At 41.3% G+C, this 12539-nt stretch overlaps 1 protein-coding gene across 4 annotated transcripts in view; it reads left to right on the top strand.

Moving 5' to 3' along the window:
• pak1 (p21 protein (Cdc42/Rac)-activated kinase 1) overlaps positions 1-11287 on the top strand; it is a 54201-nt gene extending 42914 nt beyond the window's left edge. For 3 of the 4 annotated variants that reach the window (XM_037118535.1, XM_037118545.1, XM_037118554.1), the window contains 5 exons: positions 1658-1775; positions 2434-2533; positions 3211-3407; positions 3717-3854; positions 4802-7520. In XM_037118535.1, coding sequence (XP_036974430.1) covers positions 1658-1775; positions 2434-2533; positions 3211-3407; positions 3717-3854; positions 4802-4888 — 640 coding nt within the window. In that variant the 3' untranslated portion in view covers positions 4889-7520. Of the gene's footprint in view, positions 1-1657; positions 1776-2433; positions 2534-3210; positions 3408-3716; positions 3855-4801; positions 7521-8390; positions 8543-10367 lie in introns of those variants that run through there. The other variant, XR_005078397.1, reaches the window with a different exon arrangement.
• The last annotated feature ends 1252 nt before the right edge of the window (positions 11288-12539 follow it).

Raw genomic sequence — 12539 nt, 5'->3', positions numbered from 1 at the left:
CATTCCATTTTCAATGGAATGTCATGTTTGCATTTCTGTTCAGGAGGTGGGTTTGACCCTGTTGCTATGGATGACATCATATTTCATGAGTGAACCTGCTCACTATGTCTACAGTGATTGCTTGACACGTGACTACTCCTTGTATTCGTTAGTACTCAGGATACACAGTGGGGAACAAATTTGAACAGATCTGTCAGTGGTAAAAAACGATGCTGCTGTAAAAGTTTGTGGATCATATTTAGTTTTGGCAGGTTCACACTCGGATGAGGATCCTTCTGTTAAAGTTGCTGCGCTGACTGAAATAAATAATGACTGCAGCAGAAATCTGCTGTGGCACGAGCCAAAATGTGAAGTTCCCAAACTTTCCCTGGAAACACATGACGGCTCCACCACAGTGAGAGGCCATCAAGTTCAGTGTGGCTGTTGTCATGCCAACCCACTGGACATGTGGGGGGGGCGGGCGTCTGGTTTCCTTAGTTACGTGTTTGTCGTCAAAGACATCGAGGAGCACAATGCAGGACTGTAAAGTTGTCATCCCCATGGAAACAACATTTTCACTGTCTCTGATTTACTGTGAGTGTGTGTGTGTGTATTTTAGAGGATTAACAAAAGAGCGCATTTTGTCTCTTTCCATTCTTTTAAATGTTGTCAAAATCATCAGTTACTCTAAGTTAAATGGAGAATAATTGTGGTCCATGAAGCACTAAAACTGAATAGTAACAGTGTTTTCTCCATCAGTATATATTACCAATCACACCTCTGCTGCAATTAATTATCATAATAATAAACTTGGCTCATATTACAGATTTATAAATAGCAATATCAGGCTCAAGGTAACACGAGTTTCATTCTGTCGCCATTACCTTGTCTGTAGACGTTTGAGTCACTTCAGATACATTTTCATCAGCAGCAGTGGTTGTTTAATGGTGTGTTCACCACCAGCAAAGGGAGTTTGACCACAGGATCATTTTTGTCTATTTGCCCCAAACAGCCAGATTATTTTACTGTACATTAGCCAAACGAGCGAGCGATGGTGCAAACCGAGTGTGTGTGTGTGTGTGTTTCTGTGTGTTTTAAATTCAGGTGATCTCTGACTCAGCTCAGCACTCTGGTTCTCTCTCTTCTTCTTCGCCTCTCCTCTCTGTAACGTTATGTTCATGAAGTAAAGTATTTCCCCTCCAGCTCCAGTCAGCAGTCAACATTACAGAACAGAAACACCCGACAGTGGAGGTCACCTCCAGATCACTGCTGCAGATGAATTCACTTTTTAATCCTGAAAGTTAAAAAGTAATCTCTGAGCTCCTGTCAGTAAATGACTTCGGATCAGAGCAGAAACTGATGTGACTCCAGGTGTTAATTCTTCCACAAGTTTTGACTCTGCACCAAATCAGTCCTCCAGAACTGGCCGGTTCTGACCGGACACACAGCATTTGGCATCTCCTTCTCTCTCTTTCTCTCTCTTAAACTTCAGAGTAGCTGTTGAAAAATGGAATTTTGTGTTTGAATATTATAAAAATGTTATATTTAAGTCAAATGTAGACAGTCCCCTCTGATTCCCAAACATTTTCTCTCTTCTAACGTCTGACAAAATGAGTTTCAAATACTAATCGTGTCATTAACATAAACACCTGCATATGTTGATGTCTTGTTTCCATAGTTACCTGGTGGGCGATGAGCTGTGGGTGGTGATGGAGTATCTGGCTGGAGGTTCATTGACTGACGTCGTCACAGAAACCTGCATGGATGAAGCTCAGATAGCTGCTGTGTGCAGAGAGGTAAGAGACATGAAACATTCACTCCGACAGCATCTCAGCCTCTCTGGCTCTCTCTGGACCTGGATAATCTCTTAAAGTTCATGGATTATTCAGAGTTTGGGATGTCCCAGAAAAACAGACACTAACTTTGTTGGCTTTAAAGAAGCCAGTGGTGTTTGAGAGGAGCTGGTGCTGTTGAGGGCCCATTTTGATATCATGTTTGGAGAGCTGAAACAGCTCTGCTGACGACCACATTGGGACCAATGTGTTTACAGAGTGAAGAATAAAAAAAGATTTAAGAGAGTATCCTGCTCCAAATATATAGTCTCTCTAGCCTCATGTTCATTTAGATTGAGCCACAGTCTGTTTCTTTTCATTGTCAAAGGATATCTATGAAACAATAGACATAACATAACGTCCAGAGAGGAAGAGGTAAAGGTAAAAACTAATGATAATAAAATTTGGCTTCATTCAGTGACAATAAGTGACAAAATATGAACATTTTCAGAATGATATATCAGGTCTCAGAGCTTTGTCACATTACACCCATTTTTCCAATCATTGTGTGAAGACGTCCATGTCTAAGTTTGCACGTTGCATGTTCTCTCTCTCTCTCTCTCTCTCTCTCTCTGTCTTACTGTCTCTCTGTCATTAATTTGTCATCTCTATCTCTCTCCAGTGTCTCCAGGCGTTGGAGTTCCTCCACTCGAACCAGGTCATCCATCGAGACATCAAGAGCGACAACATCCTGCTGGGCATGGACGGCTCCGTCAAACTCAGTCAGTCCACATCAGTTGACATTGTGTGGTAGAGTGCTGCAGGGATGACGTATTATTGTAGGCTAACCTAGAAGTTAGCAACACCCTGGTTCCCTTGACAAAAATCCTGTTTGTGATATTACACGTGTTGTTCAGCAAGATAATCTTCTCGGATGAACATCACTTTTGAGATTTATGAATGGAAACACAATCGCCAGAAGTAAAGTATGAAAGTCGTTAGTTACTTTTTGTAGCTACCTTTTTCAAGACTGCTTATTTTTTTTTTTAGATATTGACAGTAATTAATAAAGTAATTCCATAGTATGGTTACCTGCTCTGTAGCTGTTGGACCAGCAGAGGGAGCTCTGACACTGTTGGAACCTGGATTGAAGTTCAGTTTATTCAACCACTGTGATGTTAGACACCAAATGTTTCCATCATGCATCAGCAATTATGTTTTTTTCAGTGTTGTTCAATGGAGGGTAATGCAACACGTGTTTAAAATGTATCTTTGACTGTCAGTAGATGATTGAATGTTATATTTGATATCATTTACTGGAGCTTTTCTACAGTTTACATGAGTCTTTATTTTGTTAGAGTAGAATTGTGAAACATCATGTCAAGGATTCAACCAATATCAATGTGTTCATCTGAACATTGTGATCACAGGCTCACTCTGTCCTCTCTCCTCCTCCCAGCTGACTTTGGGTTCTGCGCTCAGATCACTCCAGAGCAGAGTAAACGCAGCACCATGGTCGGGACTCCGTACTGGATGGCTCCAGAGGTCGTGACCCGTAAAGCCTACGGCCCCAAAGTGGACATCTGGTCCCTGGGCATCATGGCCATCGAGATGGTGGAGGGGGAGCCGCCGTACCTGAATGAAAACCCTCTCAGGGTGAGGCTCTGCGAGTGTGTTCCCTGAAGGCTAAAGAGACCTGATGAGCACAGCATTTCTATAAGATATTTGAGAGCAGTGGACTTTAGGACTGGTGCATATTATAATAGAAGTATTTCTCTGTAAATATCCACCTTACCTTTAGTCCTGAACACTGAAAGGCTGCCTCAGTGTTGTTCTTAACACCACCACTGGATGGCACCAAAGTAACTCCACTACACACAGTGGTTATGGGAATGTGTTTGAGTATTTTCTGTACATGGGCCTCATATGATGTTGACAAACTTGTTGCTCATGTGTGTTGCCCAGGCGCTGTATCTCATAGCAACTAACGGGACGCCGGAGCTGCAGAACCCGGAGAAACTGACGACAACGTTCAGAGACTTCCTGAACAGATGTCTGGAGATGGACGTGGAGAAGAGAGGCTCAGCTAAAGAGCTGCTGCAGGTACAGTGCACTGTGCACACACAATACACTGAAAATACAAGTACAGGGTCCTCACATGTCTGCTTTAGAGCTGTACTGAGTTGCATTTCAACATTAGATAAAGAGACATATTTTTCATCCATGACATCATGTGTCTCTCATCTTTATAATTTATCTGATGTCTTCTTCTTATTGTTTTTGGTCAGTGACGACAGAGATGATAGGAAAATCCATTCACACTCGACAAACAATAAACAGTCTGTCTCGAACGGCCTTTAGAGGTGGTCTGGGAAATCCCTGCTAGGTGTTTCTTTGAAGTTCAGCTGTCTTCTCACAGACAGACAGATGCACAGACAGGCAGACAGGCAGTGGTGTGGGTGTAGAGACGTGGAGGTGGAGGTGGAGGTGTAACTGAGCAGCAACATGAGTTGTGTAACTGTACGATGACTCAGATCTCCAAGGTGAAGCAGACTTGTTTAAGACGTAATCGACTTTAAAGGCAGCTTTGTGTGAGTGTGTCTCCGTGGTGAGAGAGTCCTCTGCAGTGAGGCTTACACAAGTTTATTACACAACAGAATATGAATAATGATAATGAATATATACGCTGGAATACTGTACACGTCCATTAATGTGTACACAAACATGGAGAGTGATTGTGTGTCAGTATCACATGTCAAGTGTTGTAGGACTCCATGATTAAACATCATGAATACAAGTGTTTGTTTTAGCGTCTATATTTTGTCTGTCCTTTTTGCAAAGTAAACTAAACATTTTTTCTTTCTTCCCTCCTCCTCAATCCTTCCTTTACTCCTTCCACCACACTACCTCCTCCTCCCTGTTTCTCCTCTTCCTCATTTTCCTTCCCCATCCTCTCTTCTCCTCCCTGGACCTCTCCCTCCCCTCCTCGTCTCTCTCCTCTCTCTTCCACTCCCCTCTTCTCTCTTCCTCTCTTCCTTCTCCTCTCTCAGCATCAGTTCCTGAAGATGGCGAAGCCTCTCTCCAGTCTGACTCCTCTCATTGTGGCTGCCAAGGAGGCTGCCAAGAACAACCGCTAGCTTTGCACTCATTATTTTATCTGTCAATCTGTCTCTCCCTCTCGCTCGCTCTCTCTCTTCCATCCCTCCATCCTCTCTCTTTTCTTTCTTCTCTATTTTTTTCTATATTTCCAGTAGATGGGAGGGCAGTGGTGGCTGCTGGCTGGGTTATAAAACCCATTGAAGGGCCTATGTTTTTTCTCTCCCCTCCTTCTTTTTCTTTTCTTCTTTGTTTTTGTATTCTCCCCTGCCTGCCCCTTCACCCTGTGACCTTTGACCCCATGCTTGACACCCCTCCCCAGCCTCACCCTCACAGGGAGAAAGAGGCAGTTTTCTTCCTGTAACTTCTTTTTCAACACTCCACTGGACTCAGACAGGAAGATCAGGGGCTGACTGTATGACATCATCTGTCGATCTGTAATCAAGTGATGTCATCACTAACTTGAGCTGAAGAGAGTGTTACCACGGAGCCCAAAGACTCATGGGAGTTTGTTTTTTTAAAAAATCAACTTTTGTTTGTTTTCTACCTTTTTTCTGTAAAAGCTCCGGACCACCCTCTGCTGCAGACTGTCTGTGTGTGTGTGTGTGTGTGTGTGTGTGTGTGTGTGTGTGTGTGTGTGTGTGTGTGTGTGTGTGTGTGTGTGTGTGTGTGTGTGTCCTAGCTTCCTGTCACGCGTCTGTGTGTTTCAGTCTGACTGGATTTCATCATCCTCTATCAAAAAGTGCATTTGTTGATTTTTTTAGTTTATCACTGTTTTTTTTTTCTTTTGAATCAACTTGTTGTTGTGTTTGAATGTGTGTGTGTTTGTGTGTTTGAGTGTGTGTGTTTTGTTCCCAGGGGGGGTGTCGGGATATGGGTTAAGTTGATTGTAGCGTTACCTTCTGTAGTTTTTGACTCGGAGCAGGTGAGGTTTATTGCGTTGTCGTGTCTGCAGTGTGAGCTGTGAGTTAGAGATTATTAATATTAATTATGATAAGATAAAACGAGCCCAGAGCCGTAGATGGACCGTGTCTGAGAGATTTTCAGCCATTTTGGCTCTGCGATGTCTTTCCAGGACGACCTGTGAACCAAGAAAAAAGAGATTGTTTTTCCAACTTAATTGGCAGAATAAGTGCTGATAATCACCTAGCAGTCAGCTCATATTAATATGGAACTTGTGGAGATGTTGATAAGGTACCTACAAAACTATAAACTTACTTATCTATGGTTTGCTAAAACATGAAAAGAAAAAAAATGGGCTGCTTTACCCAGAATCCATCTGCGGCTCTGGGACTTCACCGTCTGCGGGCTCGACGCTGAGACTGTGAGGGAGAGGATGTGCATGTCAACCTTTTTTATACGGTACGTTTAACGTGGAGAAAAAAAATAATAAGTGAGTTGTGATAATGCTGAAACACAAAAGTGACGATACATGAAGGATGCTTGTGTACGATAGGAAGGACCGTATCTTTAGTCCTGTTTTCAGAAGAATGAGACAAATAAATGCTGCGATGGTACAATGTTGTTGTTTTCCTGCCTGGTGGACTGTTGGCGCCCCGGGAACCCTCTGAACATAAGGTGTATATTTTACATGAAAAGAGAGGGAAAAAAACCACGACAACAATGTTTCAGCCTTTGTTAATGGACTCACTGTTTTTTTTTTTTATATAATTGATCACCTTTTTTTGATTTGGATACAAAGATTTTGAGTGTTTGTTTTGGATCTTTTTCTTGTCGATAACAAAACTCCTGTAACCCAGTAAGAGCCAAAGTTTCCATCAACAGCCACGGTTGCTCGCTCTGCATTTCAACTTAAAATGAAAAAACCTGCAATGTAAATATATCAACCAAACATTTCCAAAACATCAATTCAAAACAGTCAACTTGATTTCTACTTTTAGCTGTTTTTATTTAGCTGTTTTTATTGTTTGTTTTTTTTAACATAGTGTTAATGTACCTCTGGCCTTAAACTGTTTCAAAGGTGCAAGACTCCTTTAGTACCAGTCTGATGGCAACAATTTTAGGCAACAGTGAATATTTTTTGGGGCTTCAGCTAACGATTATTGTCCTTATTGATAAAGCTGCTGGTTACTTTCTTTGTTAACTGATTCATCTTTGTTTGTGCAACTGACACTCCAAACTCAAAGATATTCAGTTTACAATGACATGAATCGAAGCAGAACGATTAACATGTCTGCTCTGAAAAATAAACTATTGATTGATTATTTTTTTGTAATCAAGTAATCGTTGCAACACTGCAGAACACACTGAACATTGAAATGACAGATTTGAACTAATCAGTGCGAGCGGCACTGAAGCTCACAGCTGTTCACAGCGGCTGCAGCTGCCTGAAACTGTTGCCACGGTGTGTTCGTGTGTCCTCGTCTGAACTCCCACACTGAGCTACTTTGGTTGAAAAAAATAAAATGATAATCATGTTACTGTAAGTGACCATCAGCAGCCAGGATACGGTCCTCTGAGCAGCTTCAAGGGGGGTTCAGACTTGGTGCAGTCCGAGGTCTAAATGGGGACTTGGTTCAGTCCAGGATGAGGCGGTCGATGAAGTCTTCACTCCCCAGTGTATCAGAGCCATAATTTATCTGTTTATAAGTCATTCAGATTTTTTGAAACAACTCTGAAAAATGAAGAATAAAACTGTACAAAAACTGAAAATCTGGTTTGCTTCTTTTTTTTTTTTAACTTTACCTGTTGTAGCATGGGTAAGGTATAGTTTCAATCCTAAATATAAAATGTTCCCCTTAAAAACAGTCAGTTAGATTAAAATGCCTCATGTTACATGTTGCAATATTTATTTGAAATGGGCATTTTATTTTGCACAAATTCCTTGTTTCATAATTAAATGGTCCAGATGGATCCTCTGCATTTTAAAGGGCACTGATTGTTACCACACTAAAGAGAATATCTGTGTTTCTTGAGGCAGCTATAATTAATACTCTAACATTAATAATTGCCCACATGACTACTTGTTCATGAAAGGGGTCACTTGATGTAATAATCCTATGGATCTTTACAGCGTCTTGCAGCTTGTTGTTTTGGTTTTATGTCACGCAGCCTTACTGTTGCGGTTCAGCTGTCATGACTTCAGTAATGTCTCTAATTTGCAGCTTGTCAGATTTTATTTGAAATAAGAAATAAGCTGCATTTGTACTGACAAGTCAAGAATGGATCTGTTCACGACCGTGGGAGGATTTCAGTCTCAGTCTTCTCACAGATTTGTTGACTTTTGAGATCTGAGTGTGACATCTTATCAAAGTGGAACTTCATCATCTGGACCGAATGACCGCTGTTAAATAATAACTGAGGTTTTTAATTCTATAACATGATTTCCTAATACTCCTGGAAGCTTCCAAGCCTTCTGTAAGTCACTTATATAATTTACTGTTGTTTGCCTGAGTCTGGGGCAGAAATGAGCTTAAATCCGTCTGGCTGTGAAATTAGATCCCACCTACTTTTTTTTTCTTTCTCTAATTAAAGGTGGTAATTACTGATTGCCTGCTTCCTAAGCTCCTCTTTCATCTGCAGGCTAATAGGGAATGAGTTTTGCGGTGGAGGTGAGGAGGTGTGTGAATCGGTGCTCAGGCCCAAACAGCCCTGCAGTGGATTCAGTGTCAGTGGACGGAGTCAGAAGTCTTGAATCGGGCCAAACTGGAGCACAAACACCTTTTATAAAACGGGTAAAATATCTCTGTGTCCTCTTTCATCTCTTCTCATCTTCTTCCTTCTTTCATCTGCAAATCCCTTTGTCCCTTCTCCATCTTTTTTAGTTATAAGAGGTGAAATTTATTGTGTTTGGTGACTCAAATTCACAGTTTAGTTGAAACTTATATCCAGTGATCATCATTCACAACCCGACCTCACCCGTCCTCTCTCCATCGTCTCAGCCCTCCAGCTCCTGACGTCTCTATCTGGACAGTGAAGTGGACAGTCTGTCAGTGGCAGTAATCCTCCTTAAATCCTTCAGCACACACACACACACACACACACACACACACACTGCCCTCACCCATTGTGTCAAACCAATATGATGAGATGATTTTATTGATTTCTCTCTTGATCTTCTTCTTCATCTCACTTGACCCGAGAGCTGGCCGATTTGGCCTTAAAATGATATCACAATATTTTTAGACTTGAAAGCAAGACTCAGTATGTATCTTGATATTTTGAAATCTCAAAATGTCATGTCATTGTCCGAAACTCTTATCCCTTTCCATGGGGTTGCGGGGTGTTGCTGCTGGAGCCAATCCCAGCCTTGTCTCAGGGCGAGGGCAGGGTACTCCCTGGATAAGTCGCCAGCTCATCGCAGGGCCTCACTAGTGAGCAATGTGGGGTTCAGTATCTCGCTCAAGGACACTTCAACATGCAGCTCAGCCCTGCCCGGAGCTGGGATTTGAACCAGTGACCTTCCAATCCCTAGTCGACCTGCTCTACCCGCTGAGCTACAGCCGCCCGAATTCTCAAAATAACTTAATAAAAACTATGGAATTGACAGAGTCAAATATCACAGTACTTTTGACCGAATACCTCGATTGTTATCTTCACAAAACATATTCTGATCAATAATCATCAGTAATGTGGAAATAACGACTGAGTGTATAAAGAAAAGTATTAGAACAAGTAGAACAGTCCGGTTAGGTCAGAAAATGAAATCACTTTAAGATTACTAGGAACAGGCAACACTTATCATGATACAGTTTTATCTAAGATGATGTAAAGTCTAATATCAAGTTAACGATATAATCAATATATCGCCCAGCCCTTGAACCAGATTTTCAAACCATCATCTGCATTTTGGTCCAATTTTTATTTACTCTGTGTACTGGAGAGTACACTGAACTATATGTGGATGTATATTAATGTCTGTACTATTCGCTACAACAGCTTAAACATTCATAAATGAATTTATCTGCCTGCAACTGTTTGAGTTTCTCAGTTTGAATCTTCCTACAAATGGCAGTCTGATCAGATCTGTCCAGCTGAATCTGAACTTAATGTGCAGTTTACTGTTACTGATACTAATTTAAGGTAACTTTCAATCTGAGTACATTTTCCAAAACATTGTAGAATTCCTTTCAGGGTAATATGCGTCTCATTATTCTGGCATTTTGGGCCAAGAGGATTACAACTTTACAATTAACAGTTGTTAAAAGTAGAATTACTGTCACCTACAGTTAATTAACTATACATTAATTAATGATGGTTATGAAGTGTTTCCATTGCTCTGCTATTAATCCAGATTGCATTAAGATAATTACTTATTACAGCGTGCTTATACTCTATATAAATATACTTGAGATTCTGTGCTGCAGCTGCCATCTTTGTTTACATGAGCAGACAGTTGGAGCTCTCATTAATCAGCTCTGTCCTGCAGAAACTGTGATGCAGGATTTCTGCTTCTTTCTGCTCCTCTAATGGATTCTGTCTTCAGTCTTTTCCCCCTCGTACATTAAATATGTGGTCTCTCTCTCTCTCTCTCGCACTCGTACGCTCATGTGTCTTCAGTGTGGAGAGTAATGAGGCTGGATTGTGCTGAGGTGGCAGAGAGGAGGAGGAGGAGGAGGAGAGTGTGACGCATCAATGACAAGGACAAACAAGCACAGCGAGGGTGAAAGTGAAAGGAAAACAAGACAATGAAGAGAGAGGAGAGTGAAGTGACAACAGAAGAGATGTGAAGCCAGAGGGAGAGGACAGGTGGAGCAACACCCGAGGGTTCAGAAAGGAAGGAGAGGTTTTTAAAGTGAAGGACGAGGTTATGTGCAGTCAAGTTCATCCACAACAAAACTGGGAAAGACTTTTTATTGATCAAATCATGACACGGTGACGATCATCTGTGTGAGGAGGAGACATTAAAAACAGAAGTCTCCATTACTATCATGTTGTTTTTGTTCCAGTGCGGTGTGACTTTTGTTCTCATCGTATCATCTTCATCTGCTATAATTCATAATGACTAAGAATTAGTGCCAGAGACTGTTTATGATGTAATGGTGCTCAACTCATAATCATTAACAGCAGTGAATGGAAACCCACTGTACTGTAATATATACTGATCTTTTTCTGGAGACTAAATTTGGATATAAACTGGACTATTATCATGTTGAAAAGCACAAAGACTCAGACAAAGTTATTCAGACAGAGCTGTCCACATACTTTTGGCCATGCATATCTAAATATGACCACTGAGCTGAAACTCTAGAATAGAGTTGATTCTGTTGTGTGTTTACACTAAAGTACATCCTGACTCCTCAGGGGAGAGACGGCAAAGGTTAGACTCAACAGCCGGTGGTGATTGATTACCATGTTCTCCCGTGTGTGTGTGTGTGTGTGTGTGTGTGTGATGTAAAGGGGTTGAGGTGTCCTGAGATGTGAATATGCATACTGTAATGAGTGAGTGTGTACATACATGTGTGAGTGAGGCTGGGCAGTTTTCTTCTCTCTGTGTGTGACAGAGAAAGTGTTTTTATTCATTGTCCATATTTTAGCCATGCAAATGTGTGTGAGTGTAAGTGTGAGTGTGTGTTGATTGATATCCCTCTGTGTTGCAGTGAACACCCCCCCCCCTTTTTTATCGCTTGCTATTACATAACATCCTCCACTGCAGTGGAAGAGCACTGCAGAGGACTCTCGACACACACACACACACGCACGCACACACACACACACACACACACACACACACACACACACACACACACACACACACACACACACACACACACATTAGTGGTTACTCTGTACAATTTCCTCTGGTGCTGATTTACATTTTAATAATCTATCTGAAGCTCTGATTAGTACAGAGAAATCATCTTGAGCTCAATTTCCATCATTAACACAATCAAACACAATCAAGTTCTGCAGGCGTCGGAGCGTAGCAGTAATTCAGTCAACGATTCTTTACATCTTTTCATGTTTTATGAAATTTCCTATTGCTTAAGCTAACAAAGCAACCTGAGACAGAGATTCACGACACAAAGAAGCCAACTTAAAGGAACAGTTCACCCAAAAAGGAAAATTCACATTGTATCTATCAGCTACTTACCCTGATGCTGATGGAAAATCTGGTGAAGATTTGTAGTCTAGAAAATATTTTTGGAGCTTTACAGACGATCAGCGCTGCAGCATTCTGTTTAACAACTGAGGTTTGGACTCGTCAGAAACAGAGCTCCATGTACTGTAGCTCATCCATTATAATCCCAGTCTCAATAAGACCCAAGACTCCAAATTGATTTGAAAGACTAAGAAAAGGTGTAAATTACATTGTTGTCAAATCAGTTTGGGATCTTGGAGCTTCTATAGATTTGGATACACCAGTTTTGTTTGTTTTTCCCCAGCTGCTTCAGATGTGTAGGTAAATGCTGCCACACTGTTTTGCTGTGAAGCTCAAGAAACGTTTAAAACATTAACTTTCCATCAACATGGGGGTGATGATGACTGAATTTTCAGCAAACAGCAAACTTATTGTAAGTTGCTGCTCAACTGGACGTTATAACAGTGTTGTAAAGCTGAGCACCGTTGGAGTGAATATAATTATACAAAGCAATGACAACAAGACCACCCAGGTTGTAAAATGCTCCTTGTTATTATTCACTCAACCATTCGTTCATCAACTGGAATCAATCCTGTGTTTTTCATCGCTAAATAAAAAGATGCATGTTGATTTTCTCTCTGTGTGAGGAG

This window comes from Acanthopagrus latus, chromosome 2, assembly GCF_904848185.1.
Source record: "Acanthopagrus latus isolate v.2019 chromosome 2, fAcaLat1.1, whole genome shotgun sequence".
Classification (NCBI taxonomy): Eukaryota; Metazoa; Chordata; class Actinopteri; order Spariformes; family Sparidae; genus Acanthopagrus; species Acanthopagrus latus.
Note: the sequence above shows the minus strand (reverse complement) of the source record. Positions and strands in the feature narration are given on the sequence as shown.